This window comes from Echeneis naucrates, chromosome 24, assembly GCF_900963305.1.
Source record: "Echeneis naucrates chromosome 24, fEcheNa1.1, whole genome shotgun sequence".
Taxonomy (NCBI): Eukaryota; Metazoa; Chordata; class Actinopteri; order Carangiformes; family Echeneidae; genus Echeneis; species Echeneis naucrates.
This window is the reverse complement of record NC_042534.1, coordinates 8,288,679-8,308,762: the sequence shown is the minus strand read 5'-3', so window position 1 is coordinate 8,308,762 and position 20,084 is coordinate 8,288,679. Positions and strand designations below refer to the sequence as shown.

Genomic DNA, 20,084 nt, shown 5'->3' with positions numbered 1-20,084 from the left:
GGTGCATCTCATGTAAAGTCACAAGCATCATGAACAGTCAAACAGATCAACAACATGGCCTAAAGCCTCTTCACACTTTCAGCCACCTTCAAGCACGCACCAGGATGCATCAGGAAATAGATACTTTTTAAAGGCCAGATTTTGCTTTCCTGGAGACGGTGAGATGGGGGTTTTGTTGTGGTTCTGATTTGGTTTGACCCAAAATGGATTTCCTTTCGCTTTTAGACGACCTTTCTAAATTCGATTAGTTCTGGCTGCGAGTAGCGCGGGTTTCTCAGGCCGGCTCAGTGATCGTCCTTAGGTAAGATGTCTTACCTAACCTTAACAAACAAAAATGAACCGGTGTCACTTACAAGTTGCACAATACAATGAGCTGTAGCCGAGGTTTTAGAAAAACATATTCGACTTGGGAAAAAAAAATGGGACAATTCTCCCAAAATGTCCCTATATTCCATTTTAAGCTCTCACTACGTCGGTATACTTAAAATTTGATACTTAGAAGAGAGTAATAAAAGTCCATCCATTGTTACTTCCTCAGTAAAGTAGGTTTGTCTGTGGTTGTGCACATGTAAAGGTCTTTTCAGGTCTCGGTAGACGCGTTGTGTATTTTTGTGAGTGATTTAATGTGATTTAATGTGAATGGAGCTGTTGGACGTATCGGTTCCCGGAAACGTCGGCGGAGTGAGACCTCTAGTCTGGTATCTCCTTCCTAAAAAGGCACGCGGGCTTCGCCTGGCCTCTGCGCTCGTGCATTGATTGTTGTTGCTCCGTGTCATCCGCAGAAAGTTCTCCTCACACCCAACCCGTCTAATTTCTGCTCCCATCGCCGAAATATGGCCGAGTCCCAGGAAGACAAGCTCTACACGGCGGAGTACGCCAAAAGCGGTCGCGCATCGTGCAAGAAATGCAAAGAAAACATAGAGAAGGGCTCTCTGAGGATGGCCATCATGGTGCAGGTAACGCACTTCATCGGCACAACGCTGCTCCGTCGGCCGCCGTTTCATTCCCCGGCTCAGTCTGCGGCTTCACTGCGTGTCGGCCGGCACACAGGAGCCGGGGCGAAGCGGTGTTTTCAGCCAGGGCTCAGGCCCTCGTTAGCACTTAAATGGCTGGCAGCGCCCATTGAATTTAGTTCACAAAGAAAAGCCCAGCCTGCGAAAATGTCGCGGTAATGTGCCCTGCGTTTCACGGAGGCGAGGCTTGCTCACATCCAGGATGCACTTTGGGCTTGAAATTATGATTCCGCTGTCTGCGAACACATCGGAGCGCAAAATCACGTAGCCGTGTGTAGAAGCTGCAGCTCCCCTGCAGAGCACTGATCAACCCGGGAGCTAACACGGAGAAAGTCCGCCTGCTTCAGGTCTCCGATCACTGTCCTCAGCCATCATCAGCCAGCATTTTACTGTTCACTACAATTCAATGAATCGACAGGTTTCATTAAACCACTGGATATACGGTTTATATTTTATTCTGCACTCTCATCGCATTAGTCTCGTTTAGTTTTGAAAATATACTTTGCATTACGTAACACAAAAAGGTAAAATCTCAATCACCTCATATATCTCTCACACAGTGGTTCCTTTGCAAAAACTCAACTTGGTATTTTTTTATTTTTATTTTTTTTGTAATTATCCTGACAGTTCAGTTGGAGATGACGTGCATGATAACGTAACACAACAAGAAGTAAAAGTAAAGCCGTTAGTGCCACCTAAGTCAACAACATCATCACTCCTCAGTTTCTGCTGTGTGTCCACAGCATCATCAACTTCTCATGAGTCAACGTGTGTGTGACGTTTGGCACTTTCAGTCACCAGTGCATCACTGAAAACATGCTGTGAATTAAACTTTTCCTCTTTGCTTTTTTTTTTTTGTGTGTTCCAGTCTCCCATGTTTGATGGGAAGGTTCCCCACTGGCACCACTTTTCTTGCTTCTGGCAGAGAGCAGCAGCTCAGTCCACTGCTGATATTGCTGGGTTCTCAGCCCTCCGCTGGAAAGACCAGGAGAAGGTCAAGAAGGCCATTGAAAGTGGTGGAACAACAGGAGGTCAGTAAAGCTATTGATGAAATGGCATAACTTCACACCTGGCAAGCCACCAAATCCTTACTGTTGTACTGCGTATGTGGATATGGGCCGGAAAATTAATTAACTAACTTATTAACACATAATTTCTGGTTCATTGCATCTTTTGAAAATTAGCTTCCTCGTTTATTTAATGGTGCGTTTATAAGATGGTTACACATGATATTCATGTCACATTCAGATGGATTTTGTAGACTTGAATGATAAATTCTCAGATTTTTTGTACACATTTATGTTTTTGTTTTGTGATTACTCTGGATGAGCTCAAAATTGGACTTTCTTCTTATAGGAAAAGGGGACCAGCAAAGTGGAGCTGGAGCGGAGAAGACCTTAAATGACTTTGCAGTGGAATATGCTAAATCAAATCGCAGCACATGCAAAGGCTGTGAGCAGAAAATAGAAAAGGTTTGCAGCCCCTTTTGTAAACTAATATAGCAATAACTAATGTAACTGCTATCAGTTTAATCTTTATTAGTATTAGATATTGTGCCTTATAAATTGCAATAAAACCTCCAATCCTCTGGGCTCTCCCTCAGGATCAGATTCGTGTGTCCAAGAAAACTGTGGACCCGGAGAAGCCCCAGTTGGGTCTGATCGACCGCTGGTATCACACAGCTTGTTTCGTGAGCCGTAGGGAGGAGTTGGCCTTCAAACCTGAATACAATGCTGCCCAGCTGAAGGGATTCAACGCACTTCGCGCTGAGGACAAGGAAGAGCTAAAGAAGAGGCTTCCTGCAGTCAAATCTGAAGGGTAAGACAAAATGGACTGAATTCTTTGATGCATTTGAACAATGTTTACAGTCTGACGTTTAGTATTTAGGATCATAGACTTGCCCTGATCAAGGTCCCTCTCTGTCATCATGACCTGCCCTATTTGTGGCGTCCCTGTCTCCCACTGCTCTGCAACCCGAAAAAATAGCTTTAAAGGTGTCTCTAAACGTTGTCATTGTGTATGCATAAAGGAAAGGGTTGACAGCAGAGTTTGCATGTGACAGGATGATGGCAGTGAACAGAAGCTCTAGCGGCACAGGGCAGTGTGGGCAGAACAGCAGGAAACAGTTGATGATATGGAGTGGGATCCAGCAGACTGTAAAGAGGAAAAGAACCAGGAAAAGCGAAGTGACCGTCTTCACCTCACGGCGCATGATCGCTGCAGCTCTAGCCTGCCTCTCTCCTCTGCCACTTTGTTCAGATGTGATCCGCCTCACCTGCTGCTTCACCATCACAAAGATTTGCGCATAGATGAAATACATGATAAAGAGGGGCGTCAAGACACAAGCAAAGAAGATGAAATAGACCATGTAAGTCATGTCAACTACAAAGACAAAGAAACAATAGCCTGAATCAGGTGGTGTCTTGTGCCAGCCCATAAGAGGCACGAGCCCAATGACAAACGACAGCAACCAGGTTGCAAAAATGACCAGCACAGCATTGCGAGACGTCAACAGGACCTGGTAGCGGAAGGGCATGAAGATGGCCACATAGCGCTCCACAGCCACTGCCAGCAAGCTCAAGATAGAGCTTTCAGTGAACATTAGCAAAATGCTGAGCATGATGAGACACAGGTATAAATTGTGGCGTGGTAAACCAATATCAGTCAGGATGGCACAGGGAATCGCAATGGTACCCACCAAGATGTCAGCCACTGCAAGTGACACCAGAAAGTAGTTGGTCACCGTGCGTAGCTTTCGATTTAGACCCACGGCAACACAGACCAGTAAATTGCCGAATGTGGACAGAACAGCGATGACGAGCTCAGCCACCATGTATGCAACGTTAGGGGATATCACCCAGTCAGCAGGCAACGGAGGAGCCGAGGGGGCAGAGAGGGTTGAGTTCTCAAATGATGGTAGAAGAGGGGACGAAAAGTGGAATGAGTTTGTAGTTTGTTTAAATGTGTAGAGGGTCAACATCACACTTGTGTTTTCCATAGTTTTCCTAAAGAGAGAAATTAAATTCAAGTTAGAAGTCAAATAGAACCACGCAGTATAATAATGAAAGCAGTACTCAGTACACAGTACTCACCAATAAAAAGTCATAGGCTCCTGCTGATTGTCCATCCTCTTGACAGCAGGGACACTTCATATGAACACTTCTGTTTGATCAGGACTGTATTATATGGAAATCCCTTCCTCCCCCATTATGTCACTTGTTGTTAGATGAGGGATGTTTGTCCTGCTTTTGTGCTCAAAAGGATCAGACAGAAACTTACTTCATTAAAAAATGCTGCTCCCCTGGTGTGTGTGTCTGGTCTCATGGGGATATAATGAATTTGTCTTGTCAGGGCAGAGTGGATATCATCAGCACTGACACTTGGGATTGTGGGGACATGTACCAGCTTGTATTTGTGATGTCCATTACCTGATGGGGCCCAGATGAATTTTCTTAACGAGTAAAGGTGTCAGATTCAGCCTTGTTTGTTCCTCGACTTACTCTTCCTGTGTCAATTTTTGACCTCATTTAGGATGCTTTTGTTTTCCTCACCTATTTTATCCATGCTGAACAAGTACGAGAGAACAGCAAAAGTTTGGCAGAAAACAATTTTGATCATTAGTTTGCTTTTGCAGCAAGCGTAAAGCTGATGAAGTGGATGGAGCGTCAAAGAAAGTGAAAAAGGAGGAAGAAGAGGAGAGTAAGAAGTTGGAAGAGCAGTTGAAAGTAACTTTATTTTTTTATTTTCAATTTTAGACTAAATAAAACATTTTATTTGTTAGCAATAATATGTTATTCATTTGTTGCTGTTCTGTCTGTGTTGTTTCATTATGCCCACAGAACCAAAGCCAGCTGATTTGGGGAATCAAGGACAAGTTGAGGAAATTTTGTTCAATTAATGACATGAAGGAGCTTTTGATCGCAAATGGCCAGGAGGTTCCCTCTGGAGAGTCCAACGTAAGACTGTTTCTGTGGAGCAGAATACTCATTATATTCAAAATATTAAAGAGCTACATGTTTCCAGATGGAAAAAAAATAGTTTTACAGATGAAATCATAAAACCCATTCTTTAGTGAATTTGCTGTGTATTTAACGCATTATTTGAATGGTAAATTTGACCAAAGTCCTTGCTCTGTCATATACCCATTGTTATTGGGTTTCATGACAGGTGGTTGACTGCCTGGCTGATGGTATGGCCTTTGGTGCACTTGAGGCCTGTAAGGAGTGCAAGGGTCAGCTGGTGTTCAAAGGCGACGCTTACTATTGTACAGGAGACATTTCCGCTTGGACAAAGTGTGTGTTCAAAACAGCAACACCCGCACGCAAGGACTGGGTCACTCCCAAGGTAAGACGCCTCATTTCAGGACTCATTTACCTGCTCAAATGGTTTAGATCACTGTGTGCTGGACAGCTGATGAAAAGGGAATATCTCAAATTTTGTGGGAAAAAAAAACGCCCTATGTTTAATAACTTTTAATTGAGTCCTCTGGTTCATCATTTCAGGAATTCAGTGAGGTTCCATTCCTGAAAAAATTCAAGTTTAAGCGACAAGATAGGGTTTACCCCAAAGAGGCTCCCAGCCAGTCCCTGTCACAAGCCAAAGCTAAACCTCTGGCAAGTGCATCCAGTGCCCACACTGAGCGACTGCCAGAAGGAGCACCTTCAGGTGAGAGGAGGAATCTGAAAGATTATGTTTTTGATCTGCTGATATTCAAATATTGATCTTTATACAGTCTCGATATGCTGAGATTCAGCTTTGATTTAATTGAAGCAAACAAATACACACTTTATTTATTTATTTATTTATTTATTTATTTAACCTTAAAAGTTAGGAGAAAAAACTGTAAAGTTCATAACTTAAATACCATAATGTCATGTTATAGAAACAAAAGAGGACATGTTCATATATCTTTTGGTCCCACAGACAAACCTCTAACAGGTATGAAACTGTTGGCTGTGGGTAAACTAAGCAAGAACAAGGAGGATTTGAAGACTTTTGTAGAGGAGTTGGGTGGAAAGATAACCGGCACAGCCAACAAGGCCTCTCTCTGCCTAAGCACCAAGAGTGAGTAACAATTCAACAAATGTATGGAATAGAGCCCTCAGTTAGATTTAAAATCCAATTTTTCCATTATGTAATGTTTCCATCTTCTGATGCCTCCTTTGTCCTCACTTTTTTTGCAGAGGAAGTGGAGAAGATGAGTAAGAAAATGGAGGAGGTGAGAGATGCTGGCGTGCGTGTGGTTTCTGAGGATTTCCTCACAGACATCAAGTCGTCAGACAAAGCGCTCCAGGAGCTGGTCTCCCTGCATGCCATCTCACCTTGGGGAGCAGAAGTCAAAGTCGAGACTCAAGCTCCACCTGCGGCCTCCATGTCTGGAGCACCAGCTACAAAGAGCACAGGGAGAGTGAAGGAGGAGGAAGGTAAAGGACGTTAATATGTGAAAATAATTGTTTCTTGAATGCACTGCAATTAATATAGTTGCTTTATGTTGACTTGTTCTTTGTGTATTTTTGTAATTAAGTACATCTATTTGACTATTACAGGTGGAAGCAAAGCCAAAAAGATGAAACTCACAGTCAAAGGAGGAGCTGCTGTGGATCCAGATTCAGGCACTCATGAGCATCTTATATTGAAAAAAGTTATCTCGCTACCCTTTTTCTTAATAATTTTGAGTGCTGAATTTGTTTTTTTATTTTTTCTCTCTTTTGTAGGTTTGGAGAACAGCGCTCATGTCCTGGAGCAAAATGGGAAGATGTACAGTGCCACACTGGGTCTTGTGGACATTGTTAGGGGAACTAACTCGTACTATAAACTCCAGCTGCTGGAGGATGATGTACAGAAAAGGTGATTTATTTATTTTTTTATTTAATTTAATTTTTTTTACAGCTTGGTCGCAGAGTAGAAACTAAAGATGGGCAGCTGTTTTAATTTAAAGTGGTGTTTATGTTGTTTATTTTCCCCCTCGCATGATACTGCCGTAACTCTATCCAAAGACCAATTTCTGTCTCTCTCTGTCATCCGAAGGTACTGGGTGTTCAGGTCATGGGGTAGAGTGGGTACCACCATCGGAGGCAACAAACTGGACAAGTTTCATGACAAAAACTCTGCCCTGGACAACTTCCTGGGTGTGTACAAGGAAAAGACGGGCAACGACTGGGGCTCCTCCAACTTCACCAAATATCCAAATAAGTTTTACCCTCTAGAGATTGATTATGGACAGGTACACACAGACGCACAAAACAGGCATCCCGGTATCACTTAGAGAACTTATTAGTGTATGCTACTGGCTCTTATTTTTACGTGTCATTTTTCTTGTTACTATGAAGGATGAGGAGGCAGTGAAGAGACTAACAGCAACAGCTGGCACCAAATCCAAACTGGCCAAACCTGTCCAGGAGCTGATTAAGATGATCTTTGATGTGGAGAGCATGAAGAAGGCCATGGTAGAGTTTGAGGTAAGACCTTTCACTTTGTTATGAAACAAACAAACATGTGAGAGAAATACCACATCAACACAGTTTTATTCCAAGTTAAAAATCTGCTGAATTGATAAATTGCCATCTTCCTCATATAACATGTTTGGACATTGTGGGGAAACATTTGTATAGATTTCCTGTTTATGTTATGATACCATGGATATAAAGATGATATATAAATGGTATATGTGACTTAACATTCTGTTACCTAGGCGGACATCATCAGTCTTGTCTTGTTGTCAACACTTAACTGCAGCTAATATTAACCATATCAAGCCATTTGTATCAGCAGTACAATAGAACTATTATTATCCCTTTATGTGCGTCCCATATTAATAGCTAATATTTCCTTTGCTGCCTGCAGATCGACCTCCAGAAGATGCCCCTTGGAAAACTGAGTAAGCGGCAGATCCAAAGTGCGTACGCTCTGCTCACCGAAGTACAGCAGGTCAGGAACCAGCACCTCTGTGCCAGTAATGGGACTTGAAGATTGAATGTTGCCAATCTATAAAAACTGAAGTAAATATATATTTTTTCCTTTTAGGCTGTGTCGGATTGTGTGCCAGAAGCACAGATATTGGATCTTTCCAATCGCTTCTACACCCTGATACCTCATGATTTTGGCATGAAGAAACCCCCACTGCTCAACAGTTTGGACTACATTCAAGTAAGTGCACTCTTACTGTACGATATTCTCCAATTCTCTCTTGTTCTGTCCACTCACTGATTACAGTGCAGGTATAAAAATTTGAATGGATAAATTCATCTCAATGCATCTCTCCCCAGGCTAAAGTTCAAATGTTAGACAACCTCCTGGATATTGAGGTGGCATACAGTCTGCTGAGAGGAGGTGCCCAGGATAATGAAAGTGATCCCATTGACATCAACTATGAGAAACTCAAAACCAAGATTGAGGTGAGTAGTGTATCCTCTATATTTTACTCTTTCATAGTCATACTTGGAATTCAATATCATGCATTTTCCCCCAATTTTTTTTAAAAGATCAAAATCAAGATACTTTATTGTCATTATACACAAAAGTACACTGGAATTAAGGTGCACTGTCAATTTGATCTCTCTAGAAAGAGACTATGATCAGACTACTACATGATGCGATATGTTCATTTCACAGGTTGTTGACAAGACTACGAAAGAAGCTGAGATCATTATGCAATATGTTAAGAACACCCATGCTGCCACACACAACACGTACACACTGGAAGTGCAAGAAGTAAGTAAACATTGGGAAAAGCAGTTCAAATAAATAAAACACTGTGTCACATGAAAAAAATTTCATGTTCCTTTAGATCTTCCAAATTGTTCGGGAGGGCGAGCACCAGCGTTACCGTCCATTTGAGGAGCTGCACAATCGCCAGCTACTGTGGCACGGTTCTCGCACCACTAACTACGCTGGTATCCTGTCTCAGGGTCTGCGTATTGCCCCTCCAGAGGCCCCAGTGGTGCGTGGTTTTGTCTAAATTTGTTTAAATTATTTATTCATAAATAAGTGTATGTCTTCACACTGATAATTTTCCTTCATCTTCTTCAGACTGGTTACATGTTTGGTAAAGGTGTATACTTTGCTGACATGGTGTCCAAGAGTGCAAACTACTGTCACACCTCACAGTCAGACCCCGTAGGCCTCATACTTCTGGCTGAGGTTGCCCTTGGCAGCATGTGAGTGATGGTATTAATCAGTCAGAAATACCCACATACCATCTTTTGTTATGTTTAAATGTGTGCCTTGCTTTTTTACAGGCATGAGTTGAAAAAGGCATCTCACATAACAAAATTACCAAAGGGCAAGCACAGTGTTAAAGGTGAGAAGCTTATATGCTATAATGTTCTTATAGAATATTTTTGACTGGACATTTGTTCTATGGCTATAAAGATCTGTGTGTTCTTCAGGCATTTCCTCTTACACTTTTTATTTTTTGTCAGGTTTGGGTAGAACTGCTCCTGATCCAAGTGCTACTGTAAACTTAAACAACGTGCAAGTACCTCTGGGAAAAGGAGTCCACACAAACATTGACGACACAAGTCTACTGTACAACGAGTATCCTTTTGTATTTATCTCCTGGTTTGTGATTTTGATAATTTCTTACTACATTTATCCCTCTAATATTGCTGAATAAACTAATCATAATGGTTGAGCTATAAGTGATTTGTATTGCTTATCTTCCCTGGTTGAAAAAGTCTTTTCCAGTCTCCTCATCTGGATACAAAGACTTGATTTTCTGACATAAACTGACATTAACTTGGTGCTTATACTGGTAGCGACTGTAACAGAATTTTGAGACAAAATGAAAATTAAAACATGTTTTGTTTTTGTTTTTTTTTTTGTGATTGTGCAATGTCTTGGCAGGATTTCCACTCCATCGTCAGATTATCTTTTATAGTTTCTATTTTCCTCAACCACTGCTTCTCCAGGTACATTGTGTATGATGTAGCTCAGATAAACATGAAGTATCTCCTGAAGATCAAGTTTAACTACCAGACATCCCTTTGGTGAGAGCGGACAAGTCCGAACCTTCTTCAGTGAAAACAAAGGCCATTGTTGCCTCCAAATGCCTGGGCTTCATTCTCTGCAACGGAAGATATTTGGCAAAGGAGCAACGCTATACCACACTTTACAGTGGTCATTGAAAATCTTCAGTCACTTTATTGCTTTTTCATCAGGTTAACTAGCTGGCCGCCTTCCTTACAATTGCATTTAGGTATCTGAATACCTACTTCTAACTGCAAACTGCAGACCACAGCTCAGTACAGTAGTTGAAGCACAGTACATGCAACAAAGAAGTTTTGGTTTAGATATAAACATAAGAAATGTTAGTTTTCAATCACACATGGTAATATGGGATTTCTTCATGCTCCTAATAAATTTGTAGTTAACTAGACTTAGTACTGCAAAAGGAATAGTTTCAGGTTGTGACCAAGTCTGCAGACATGCAAAAAAAACAAAACAATATTTGTAATTTGCAAGGGAACCGCAGTAAACTAACCACCAAGATGAACATTTTTTAGACTGTGTTGTTCAGAGATACTGTACAAGGCTTGACCTGTATATACGCGTTTCAGTGTTTGTTTCTCAAACTGTCTTCCTTTCAAAAAATAAACAATGTAGTTCATGTCTGTGGAGAATATTCTGTGAAAGAAACAGCTGACATGAAAGGTGATACACTTTTTCTTAGTGTTTTTCTTGCTTACCTCAAACAAAATAAAAGAGAAAATGGCATGCTTGTGTTTGCAATTTGTTTTATTATGGATTTCTCCGTACTGCACGTGATGTCCAATTTCCAGTTTGTTTTAGTGGGGAAATGAATGTAAATCAGTAAGGTTTTGTTTTTGTTTTTCAAAGTAATGAGGCACTTTCTTTTATTTTAGATGTTTGTGTTTTCTTCTTTCTACCTGGGCCAGATTAAAGCTCAGGGTCAATAAAGGAAATGTATTCAGTAAACTGTGGGACTGCTGAGGATTTTGGCTTGAGCTTGAAATTTTATATTTAATTGCAATTTTAACCATTAAAACTCCTGCCTGGATACAAAGGAATAAGAACATTTAACGCTGTTTCCCATTAGAAACAGACTGCTGATTCTCTTTAAAGTCATTTGGATTGGATTTTTGTTTTTTGCCATAATGAATATACAAAACTCAAAAAACTAAGACTTACACCTGACAGTATGTATTTAAACTTGAATAGACTTGTCCTCCCAAACAATAAAATGAAATACTAATATGTGACAGTAACTTGGGGGTTGAATGAAACAATGGATGGCTGCTGTTTACCTAGAGTCCACTTTTTGGGTGAGAAACGATTTTCCAAGCTTTTCCTCACTTTACCTTATCCGATAAAATACGGTTTTATGAGGTGAACGTGCTATATGAATTTAAAGTATAATTTAAAGTGAATCTCAGACAGCGGGTTTGATAAATTATTGTGTTTTTATTTCTCAAATCGCCCTCCAGACTGCGTCCCGACCCAGAATGCATTTTGACAAGGTCTTTGAAAAAGCGGCGCGGCTAATTCAAGATGGCGGAGATGGACCAGCTGTTAGACGAGAGTGAGTAACAACACCAATTCAAGGAGTTTTGCAGTGTAAACACTCACCGGTCCCGTGGTAGTAAAATACACGTTTGGTTATAGACCATTACCGCCGTGCTTATAAGGGATATCGTAAGTTTTCGGCAGACTTCGTAAGGTCATTTTTAGACGCGGAGACATACCGGTCTGTGCAGGGCAGCTAACGCTTGTTAGCAGGAGAGGCTAACCAGAGCTAATGTAGGAGTTGAGCAAGTTACTTTAGCCCAACTGGGTAAACAAATAACGTTAGCTTAGCTACGAGCTAACGTCAGCTAACCATACATGGTACGCAGCAATAACAAAAGGACCGAAATAGCCTCGGTATTTATAAAGAATACATGCTAGCTACTAGCTAACAGTTTTCCTGGGTGTAGATTTTTAGTTTTCTGTGAAAGCTCCCTTAATATTTGAGGATAGTTAGCGCTGGTTCAAGTTACATGATAAAACGTTGTGTTGAATTTTGACAAGCCGGTTCAGGCAAACTAGCCGCGTTATTTGGCCAGTTGACACCGGAAATAGTCGTGTTAGTTCGCGTGAACGCAGTCGATGTGATTGTAAACCCTTTCTCGGTTGTAACCAAGAGTAACGTTAGCCTGTTCAGCCCATTTGTTTGATACGATCTCATCAGCTGATGTTAAGCCTGAGTTTGACAGCTCAGTTTGGGGTTAAGGCCTAACTGACTCCGCTAGCATATACTAAAACGAACTTCAGTTCAGCCCACCCAGATCACTGTTGAAAAGACAGACTCCTAACATCTGGCGTTTATTGTATCTTCTGTAAACGCATCCATGCAGCCGTAAAATTTATTGATTTCAAGATAAATAAGTAACTTTTAACTAGAAAACGGAGCTTAACTATCTTTCCCACCACGGTGACATAGTCAACGCATTTTTTTATTTTTTTTTGCATTTTGTATCCTAAGTAGTGTTATGTTCCGTTTGTGCCTTTATTAGTGATGCTCAGGTAAAACTGATACAGTCGTGGCACGTTGTTGTGCTGTTGACAGGTGTTCCTGGTATTTTGTCGACTGTACTGAAATAAAAGGGTGTAGACTAAACAACAGAAATGTTATATTCATATACAGTATTTATGGTAGCTCACCACGCTGCAGAATTACTAAATGCAAGCAAATTCAGAAAATATCTTCAACAATTTTAGAATATATTGGCCAGAAATACTCACCAAAACAGTGGCAGTGTTGGCACCTGGTCTTGTGTGTATCATAGCTAGTTCTTAACATGGGTTCAAGTCTGACCTGTGGATTTGGATTGCAAGCCATCGTTTCACTCGCTTCCTCATTTTATTATCTTTTATCTGAATAAATTATGTTGGCTAAGGCTGATGAGCCTGACTGTGACTCTCTTGCATGCATTTATGATGATATTATAATACATGTATCTTAATATATTCATGCATCCATTTGAGATAATGTCCAAACTAACAAAACATTTGTGTATTGGATATCTTTGTGAGTACTTGCAGTGTTTTTGTGTAGCTGGTTGTGTTGTGTGTAATTGCAACACGTTTTGTCAAATTGATGAAGATGTTCTCTGAATTAGTGTGCTGCTGTTGTTTTTTTTTTTTTTTTTTTTTTTTGTCTCTGTGTTTTCCTAATTTATAATGCAGTTCAGATTCACCACTAAAATGATTCTAAAGTTGAATAAGCAGCTCTTAAGCCTCATCAACAAAACTGAACATAATATTCCTGATGAATGCAGCATTTCTGGATAAATTTGGATTTTTAACTGCATTAGTTTAAGTTCCCAGTTCCTGATAAATTGACAATTGATTGTATGCAGTTAGTGGAAGACAGTAGATTGATATAATTTGTCCTCTCCCTCAGGCTCTTCAGCAGAGGCACTTGTCTCTCTAAAAGGTATGTTGTCAGTTTTTATTCCTATTATGTTCTCTATATTTGTTCTTATCGCCTTGGTATTATTAGACCTATTGGAAACTGTAGTGCAATGACCTGTATTTCAAATCATAGTTTTTCAATGAAGATGATTTTATCTATGCATCTTGGCAGTCATATGCTATAGGTTTACTGAAATGTTTTTCAGGCATATTAAATCCTATGTATGGACAAGATTTCTGTATGGCTTGCCATCTCAACAAGATCACATTCTCTGAACAATATGCAGCTGTAGATACAGCAGAAATACAGACTGGTGACAGATTACATGAAAAGCATGAGCTCAAGCTACCACAGTAGTGTCACTGGACATTGGCATTGGTTCTGCAAATATATTGGAACTATGGAATGCCATTTTCTTGAAGGCTATTCCCTCATTTGCTGTTTGGATTATAGTGGTAGAGAGCCATTTCCAACATGTTGACCCAAAATCTTATATTTCATTGTAGGAGAAATGCACTCACTCAGAACAGTTTTCTATTTATTGCAGTTTCCCTTCCCCCTATGGAGAAAAAAGCACCCCCCACCCCCCCAAACACACAAAGCATAACAGAATGACAAGATGCACTGAAGCGTACAAGCCTTGTCAAAGTGCAATTTTGAAAAAACCTTGTCTAACTCAATCTTCAGCCATATTTACTGAAGTCTTTCTAACAGATCTAGGTGCAGGTGTAGCTTTAGTCACAGTTACTAATGAACACAAGTGAGTTGAACAGTCAGTCAGGCAGCTCCTGCCATCTGTGATCCAACGACAACCCCGTTTTTGCAGCCCTTTAGACCTTCTCTCTCTTTCACTTCATACAAATGCTCAGCATTCAAGCATAGAGCATGACTGAATGTTCAATGTTTAATTATAGCATAGATGGCACCTGCCTGAAAGAACCAGATTTTTATGTCTCTGCTAATTTATCCAAGTTTCTTGAATTTGCCACATGTCTGTAAAGGTGCTATAATTTATTTGAAGAAAATGGTCTCTTCCAGTTTCATTTTTGAGGAGAAAATTTATTTTCTGTGACTTGAGAATAGTTTTTAGTTTGACAAAACAGTGAGTCGGTCTCGGTTTTTAATCTCTTCAATTTTAATAAATATGTTGGGTTTTCGTACAGAGGGCAGTTTGTCCAACACCCTGAATGAAAAGAACAGCTTCCCAAGAGCTCACAACACCAGGGGACGGCATTCCTCCCTTACAATGGACACGGTAAGAAACACTGTTTGTCAGTTTTAAACTTGTGGAGAGGGGGGAATAAAGGAGCTTGTGAAATCTAAGTTTAAATAGTAAATTCAAGAAACCACAATGCTGTTACTCTCTTATTCAGCAACTAGGGGATTTGTGTTTGATACGAAAGCCATATTCACTGATGATTGATGATCTTATCAGGTGCTCTCTGCACCTACAATTGTCCACATCAACTTTATTAATGAATTTGCCACTGTTTTTTGAATACTCTTTTTACAAGTTTTTTTTTTTTGTTTTGTTTTGTTTTGTTTTGTTTTGTTTGTTTGTTTGCTTGAGGAGTAAAAAATTTAAATATAACTAAATAAATAAATAAGTAAATAGAAATAAATGAAACTGTCCAAATTTATTATTCAAGCCCACACGGAGCTCAAAGAGGAGCCGTTTGTTTCGGGAGGAAGATGAGCAGCCACAGCAACGTCTCCCCTCCAGATCCCCCCGGAGGAGCCAGAGGGTCACCACCACACCACAGGTATAGGTGATGATAGATGTTGACAAGGAATGAACATGTTCAATTCGGCAAAGCTTGGAAGTTTTAATATAAGAAACCATTAAAAGGAAAAACAGTAAAATACCTGATATATCAAATAGTAACAACTAGGAAACAAGTCAGAGTCATAGCAATACGAGTCAGCTGAGTATGGACAGAGTTCTTTCTCCAGAGTGGGTTAGTGAAGTCTGACAACTTCACTGTGGATTGAGCTCAATTTTATACATTTAAAATTTACATACATTTAAGTTTGTGTAAGTTTGAAGTTTCGAAGGGGACATTGAATGGTTGTCAATCCATTAAGGTCATAATGCCTCTAACAGGACAGGTTTTAACAACTGAAAATAATCATTTTAGGTAATTCAGTCCCCATTTCCCTCACAGTAGTCAGTGCCTGCCCTTAACCTCTTTCAGCGTTTCCATTTGCTACCTTGCAATAAGGCTAAAGTGAATGCACTGAAATTGCAGTAACTGTTCGATATTTTCTGCTTGCTGTTGAAATTTACTTTGATGTTAAAGAAACCCTTTGCTGGTGGAAGACTGCATATAGATGACTGTTTTTTGTTTGTCTTTATTTATTTACTTTGTGTTTCTTTACAGAAGTTTTCTAATGTGGTGACACCAGATAAAAAGGCATCCCAGAAAATAGGGCTGAGATTAAGAAACCTCCTAAAGCTACCCAAAGCTCACAAATGGTGCATCTATGAGTGGTTCTATTCAAACATTGACAGGTAACGTGTCACTTTCTCCTTTAGGACAAACTCATGTTCAACCGGTACACATAAATCTGAGATAAATATGAAATATATGACATATATGAAATAGCTAAAGCCATTGCTAATTAATCTCTTTCCACTTTTATCCCTTTTTTTCCAGACCACTTTTTGAGGGTGACAACGAATTCTGCCTATGCCTCAAGGAATCCTTCCCCAACCTGAAAACAAGAAAGTTGACAAGAGTTGAATGGGGAACAATTAGGAGACTTATGGGGAAGCCCCGGCGGTATGCTACCATCTTTACACCTCTACAACAGTTTTCATGTTTGTTTTTCCCTGCAAACTTTTCTCAATGTGCGAAGTATGTGAAATTGTCATGTTCATAACACAGTTTGGTCTTTTGTCTTGTCCAGGTGTTCGTCAGCATTTTTTTCTGAAGAACGAACAGCACTGAGACAGAAGAGGCAGAAGATGCGTCTACTGCAGCAAAGAAAACTGTCTGATGTGTCCACTTGCAAAGATCTTCCTGATGAAATCCCTCTGCCTCTCATCATTGGAACCAAAGTCACTGGTAAGCTGCCTCGCTTCAAGCTGTTAACAGCCAGACATTGTAGTGAAATGACCCAAAAAGCAATTTACAGAGGAATCATTTTATCCTTGAATAAATCGCTCATTTAGAAGCAGTCAAAAAAAATTTTTTATAACTCTAATCATTATATAAAACAAGTGAAATGTTATACATGCATTGACTGATATGGAAATCCAAAACCTGGTAGTGCAACTAAGGCTGTTCTTCAACAGCTCGACTGCGAGGTGTCCATGACGGTTTGTTCACGGGGCAGATTGACGCAGTAGACACCAGTGCTGCCACCTATCGTGTCACCTTTGACCGCACTGGCCTGGGAACACACACTGTGCCTGATTATGAAGTCTTGGTAAGATTTTATCCTATTGTCTTTTGAAGATAGCAGCTCTTCTGAGGCCACATTTACACAAACATTTTATTTTTAAAATAGCTCACTTTTGCTGCTTCATTTCTGACATCCATGTTTCTTTGAAGTTTCTCAAGTCCTAAAATAGACTCTTAAGGAAATCCTGCTGGGCCCGTTTTTCTTTGGAAACTATATTTTTTCATTTTTGTCTGTTGTGTGTTTGAGTTACACATGGAACACTGTCATTTAAGTTCTTAAACAAGAAATTGTCAAAATATAATTTTGCAATAGCTTCACCAAGGAGTGTTTCCTGATAAATATTGCTATGATGTTGATGATTGTGTTTTTCTAGAGCAACGAACCCAATGAGACCATGCCCATTTCAGCCTTTGCTCAGAAGCACCGGACAGCACGCTACACGCAAAACCTCATGACTCCACCTAGAGGGCCTTACCCATCCGCTGCAACTCCTGTCCTTATGGTAATACAAACCTGCATCTAATGACAGATTTGGATGTGCTGTCCCATCACATTTGCCTCATAAAAGCATGACCAAACCTCACAGTTTTAAATACTGTCAATTTAATCTGCTTAGGCTTCAAGTTGATTTGTTTACTGCAAACAGTTACCTGCCATGTCTGCATTCTGACAAGGATTTCTTGAATTTAAGACTGTAAATGTACATATGCAACAATATATAAAGAGGAGAATAGACCATGCATTGTGACCTTAATGATGTCATAAAAAAAAGGCTGGATATTCGCTTAGTATCGCTGCTGTTTAAACTATGAACGAGAATCACTGAAAATAAGTTGATCCAATTACAATGCGATTTTGCACCATGCTACCATAAAGAAAGTCTTCAGAAAACTTGATTTCTTACGAATGTGTCCCCTCTCTGATTTGTTTATAACAGGACAATGACCCTCTTATTAACCAGTCACCATGGAGGAACAAACTGCCCGGAGCTGAGGGGGGTACTCTAGGAGGATTTCCTGTGAAGTTCCTGGTCCAAGTGGTAAATATCATCAAACATAGAACTGAAAGGTGACATCCTGAAACTTTTCAAGCTAATTTTCGAACAATTTCTTTGTCTTCATTTTCCTAACAATTAGACAAGACTGTCCAAAATTCTCATGATCAAGAAGGAACACATAAAGCACTTGAAAGAAATGAACACAGAGGCAGAGAAACTGGTAAAGTTATCGTTTGTTTTAATCTTTTTTTCAGTATATGTTTATTTCTTTGACGCTTTTATTTTTAAGACCATCTAACCCATTTTTATGTGTTCATTTTCAGAAGTCATATTCAATGCCTATTGACCTGGACTTTCAGAAGCGCTATGCAACCACAGTGCTCGAGCTGGAACAGCTCAACAAAGATCTCAACAAGGTGTTGCATGAGGTACAGCAGTTTTGCTGTGAGGTAAGTGAGTAGATAAGCTTTATTCCCATCTCTAATTAATCTGATGTCCCTGAAGTTTAATGAAGGAAATGTTTTTTCTTTCTCTTTGCTTGCCCAAACTGAGAATATTAGCTACCAGAGCCCTATTTACACTGTCAGTCAACAATGTGTGTTTGTCCAGCTTGCTCCAGATCAGGGCATGGTCCCAGCAGACCATCCCACAGAGCTCCGGCGGCGTTGTGAAGAAGAGGCCCAGCAGATGGTGCAGCTGAGCAACTCCCTCAAGGACGGGCAGCAAAGTGTAACAAACCCCAGCCTCACACAGCTCATCTCCCGCCTCACTGCTCTTCTCTTACAGATTAAGGTGATTAAGATGGTTGACGTTCATTCTCCTGTGTTCTTGTGTATTTATGGGATTAAAGGTTTTGATGTTGAATTGTATTTGAAGACACCTCATATCAAAAATTACAAATATACTTTATTGCACAGTGACATGTTATTGATGCATTCTTCTGGCTTGTTTCAGTGTCTGGCAGATGGAGGAGACCTGAATTCATTTGAGTTCAAATCTCTAACAGACTCCCTTAATGATATTAAAGCATCCATTGATCCCTCTAATCTCAGGTAAACTGACTCCACGATATTTCTTTGCACTTGTTTTATACTTCAATTGTTTTGAATTGTCCATAGTTCAGTATGTTTAAATAGCTTGAACATGTTATTCCTTTCAGCTATTATGTAAGTCACTTGTATTATTACCTTTTTTTGTCTTTCTAGTTGCTTCCAGAATAATGTTGAGATACATGTGGCACACATCCAGAGTGGCCTTAGTCAGCTGGGCAATCTGCATGCATTTGCTGCCAACAACACAAATGCTGTTTGAGGACCTGCATCATCCTCACCACACACAGGTGCATGCACACACACGTGTGGTCCACTAATTGTCATTTGTGATGGTGCGACCACCTGAACTGTCAATAGGCTGAAGAAAAGCCTGTGTGGAGGTCGAGCACCATCTGTACGCAATCTGAATTTGGATGTCCAAGAGAAGTGACTCTGCCCCGGCTCCTGATGCTTCGTGCTGAAGGAGGGGTGTAAGGTATTTTACCCAACTGTTTTATTGTATGAAAATGTTTGTGCACCCAATTGAAGACAAACCTTAAAAGAGTGTCTCACTATTCTTCACCCACAAATCCACTTCTTCAAACGTTCAATGGTTATTTATTGGTTCATTGTGCCAAACATTGATTCTTAGAGTTTTTATAGTCCATATTTATTTATTTTTGCGTAGGTGTGTATGGTTATGAAACAATATTTTGCTATCTCTAAAGTTTCCCCCTGTAAGTGTTGTGTTCTGTTGCTCCACTGATGGTAGGCACAGGGGAGGCTAAAGAAATGTTTTATAAAATTGTTTATTGTAGATAATTGTACAATATCTGATTATTAGGACTGTTGTCAACATTTCTGCTGTGTATTCAGAAATGACTTTTGTAATTTTGTGTGCACTGAAAAGAGATTTTGGTATTTTTATAAAGGAGAACTCTGGGGTTTTGATGCCTTTTACTCACTAAAATGATCTTTGCATTTCCACATTTGGCATGGCTGTTGCTGCAACCCACACACTAAGCCTGCATTACTGATGTAACCCTGAAAATTCAAGTCAACACTTTTTTCCTAGAGAATCTCCTTTTTCAGTTTTGTAAAGTTGTATATGAGAGTGCCTCAGGGCAATTGTATATAAATGTTTCCGTCTTTTTTATATTAAACATAATATTGCAAAGTAGTATTTGCTTTTGTTTTTAAATCTTTATTAACAGTTGAAA

At 40.0% G+C, this 20,084-nt stretch overlaps 3 protein-coding genes across 8 annotated transcripts; 2 read left to right on the top strand and 1 right to left on the bottom strand.

The window, feature by feature from the left end:
- The first annotated feature begins 727 nt into the window (after positions 1 to 727).
- On the top strand, positions 728 to 11,005 carry parp1 (poly (ADP-ribose) polymerase 1). The gene is made up of 23 exons (XM_029496292.1): positions 728 to 956; positions 1,882 to 2,044; positions 2,370 to 2,485; positions 2,617 to 2,831; positions 4,648 to 4,738; positions 4,853 to 4,969; positions 5,181 to 5,357; positions 5,516 to 5,678; positions 5,937 to 6,077; positions 6,197 to 6,436; positions 6,560 to 6,625; positions 6,728 to 6,860; positions 7,041 to 7,236; positions 7,343 to 7,471; positions 7,857 to 7,940; positions 8,037 to 8,159; positions 8,279 to 8,407; positions 8,625 to 8,723; positions 8,800 to 8,952; positions 9,042 to 9,169; positions 9,251 to 9,312; positions 9,434 to 9,548; positions 9,923 to 11,005. The coding sequence occupies exons 1-23, from the start codon at positions 834 to 836 to the stop codon at positions 10,002 to 10,004; spliced, it is 3,045 nt and encodes a 1,014-aa protein (XP_029352152.1). The 5' UTR covers positions 728 to 833; the 3' UTR covers positions 10,005 to 11,005.
- Positions 2,920 to 3,993, bottom strand: LOC115037578 (adenosine receptor A1). The gene has a single exon (XM_075353357.1). The coding sequence runs from the start codon at positions 3,991 to 3,993 to the stop codon at positions 2,920 to 2,922; it is 1,074 nt and encodes a 357-aa protein (XP_075209472.1).
- Positions 11,006 to 11,501: 496 nt separating the features above from the next.
- lin9 (lin-9 DREAM MuvB core complex component) lies at positions 11,502 to 20,061 on the top strand. 6 transcript variants are annotated; one of them, XM_029495984.1, is made up of 15 exons: positions 11,502 to 11,553; positions 13,417 to 13,449; positions 14,592 to 14,683; positions 15,078 to 15,191; positions 15,810 to 15,940; positions 16,086 to 16,211; positions 16,339 to 16,496; positions 16,727 to 16,860; positions 17,210 to 17,338; positions 17,774 to 17,875; positions 17,973 to 18,053; positions 18,157 to 18,282; positions 18,443 to 18,625; positions 18,788 to 18,885; positions 19,039 to 20,060. In XM_029495984.1, the coding sequence occupies exons 1-15, from the start codon at positions 11,523 to 11,525 to the stop codon at positions 19,142 to 19,144; spliced, it is 1,644 nt and encodes a 547-aa protein (XP_029351844.1). In that variant the 5' UTR covers positions 11,502 to 11,522; the 3' UTR covers positions 19,145 to 20,060. The 6 variants fall into 6 exon arrangements, with proteins under 6 accessions (XP_029351844.1, XP_029351845.1, XP_029351847.1 ...); XM_029495985.1 differs by having other exon boundaries at positions 13,417 to 13,453; positions 14,599 to 14,683; XM_029495983.1 differs by having other exon boundaries at positions 11,518 to 11,553; positions 15,813 to 15,940.
- Positions 20,062 to 20,084: the final 23 nt, after the last annotated feature.

Coding starts and splice junctions, on each gene's coding strand:
- LOC115037578 (XM_075353357.1), bottom strand. CDS start 3,993: ATGTTGACCCTCTACACATTTAAACAAACTACAAACTCATTCCACTTT.
- lin9 (XM_029495984.1), top strand. CDS start 11,523: ATGGCGGAGATGGACCAGCTGTTAGACGAGA. Junction 11,554..13,416: donor GGACCAGCTGTTAGACGAGA/GTGAGTAACAAC, acceptor CCTCTCCCTCAG/GCTCTTCAGCAGAGGCACTT. Junction 16,497..16,726: donor CATTGGAACCAAAGTCACTG/GTAAGCTGCCTC, acceptor GTTCTTCAACAG/CTCGACTGCGAGGTGTCCAT.
- parp1 (XM_029496292.1), top strand. CDS start 834: ATGGCCGAGTCCCAGGAAGACAAGCTCTACACGGCGGAGTACGCCAAA. Junction 6,078..6,196: donor TCTCTGCCTAAGCACCAAGA/GTGAGTAACAAT, acceptor CTTTTTTTGCAG/AGGAAGTGGAGAAGATGAGT. Junction 6,437..6,559: donor GAGAGTGAAGGAGGAGGAAG/GTAAAGGACGTT, acceptor TGACTATTACAG/GTGGAAGCAAAGCCAAAAAG.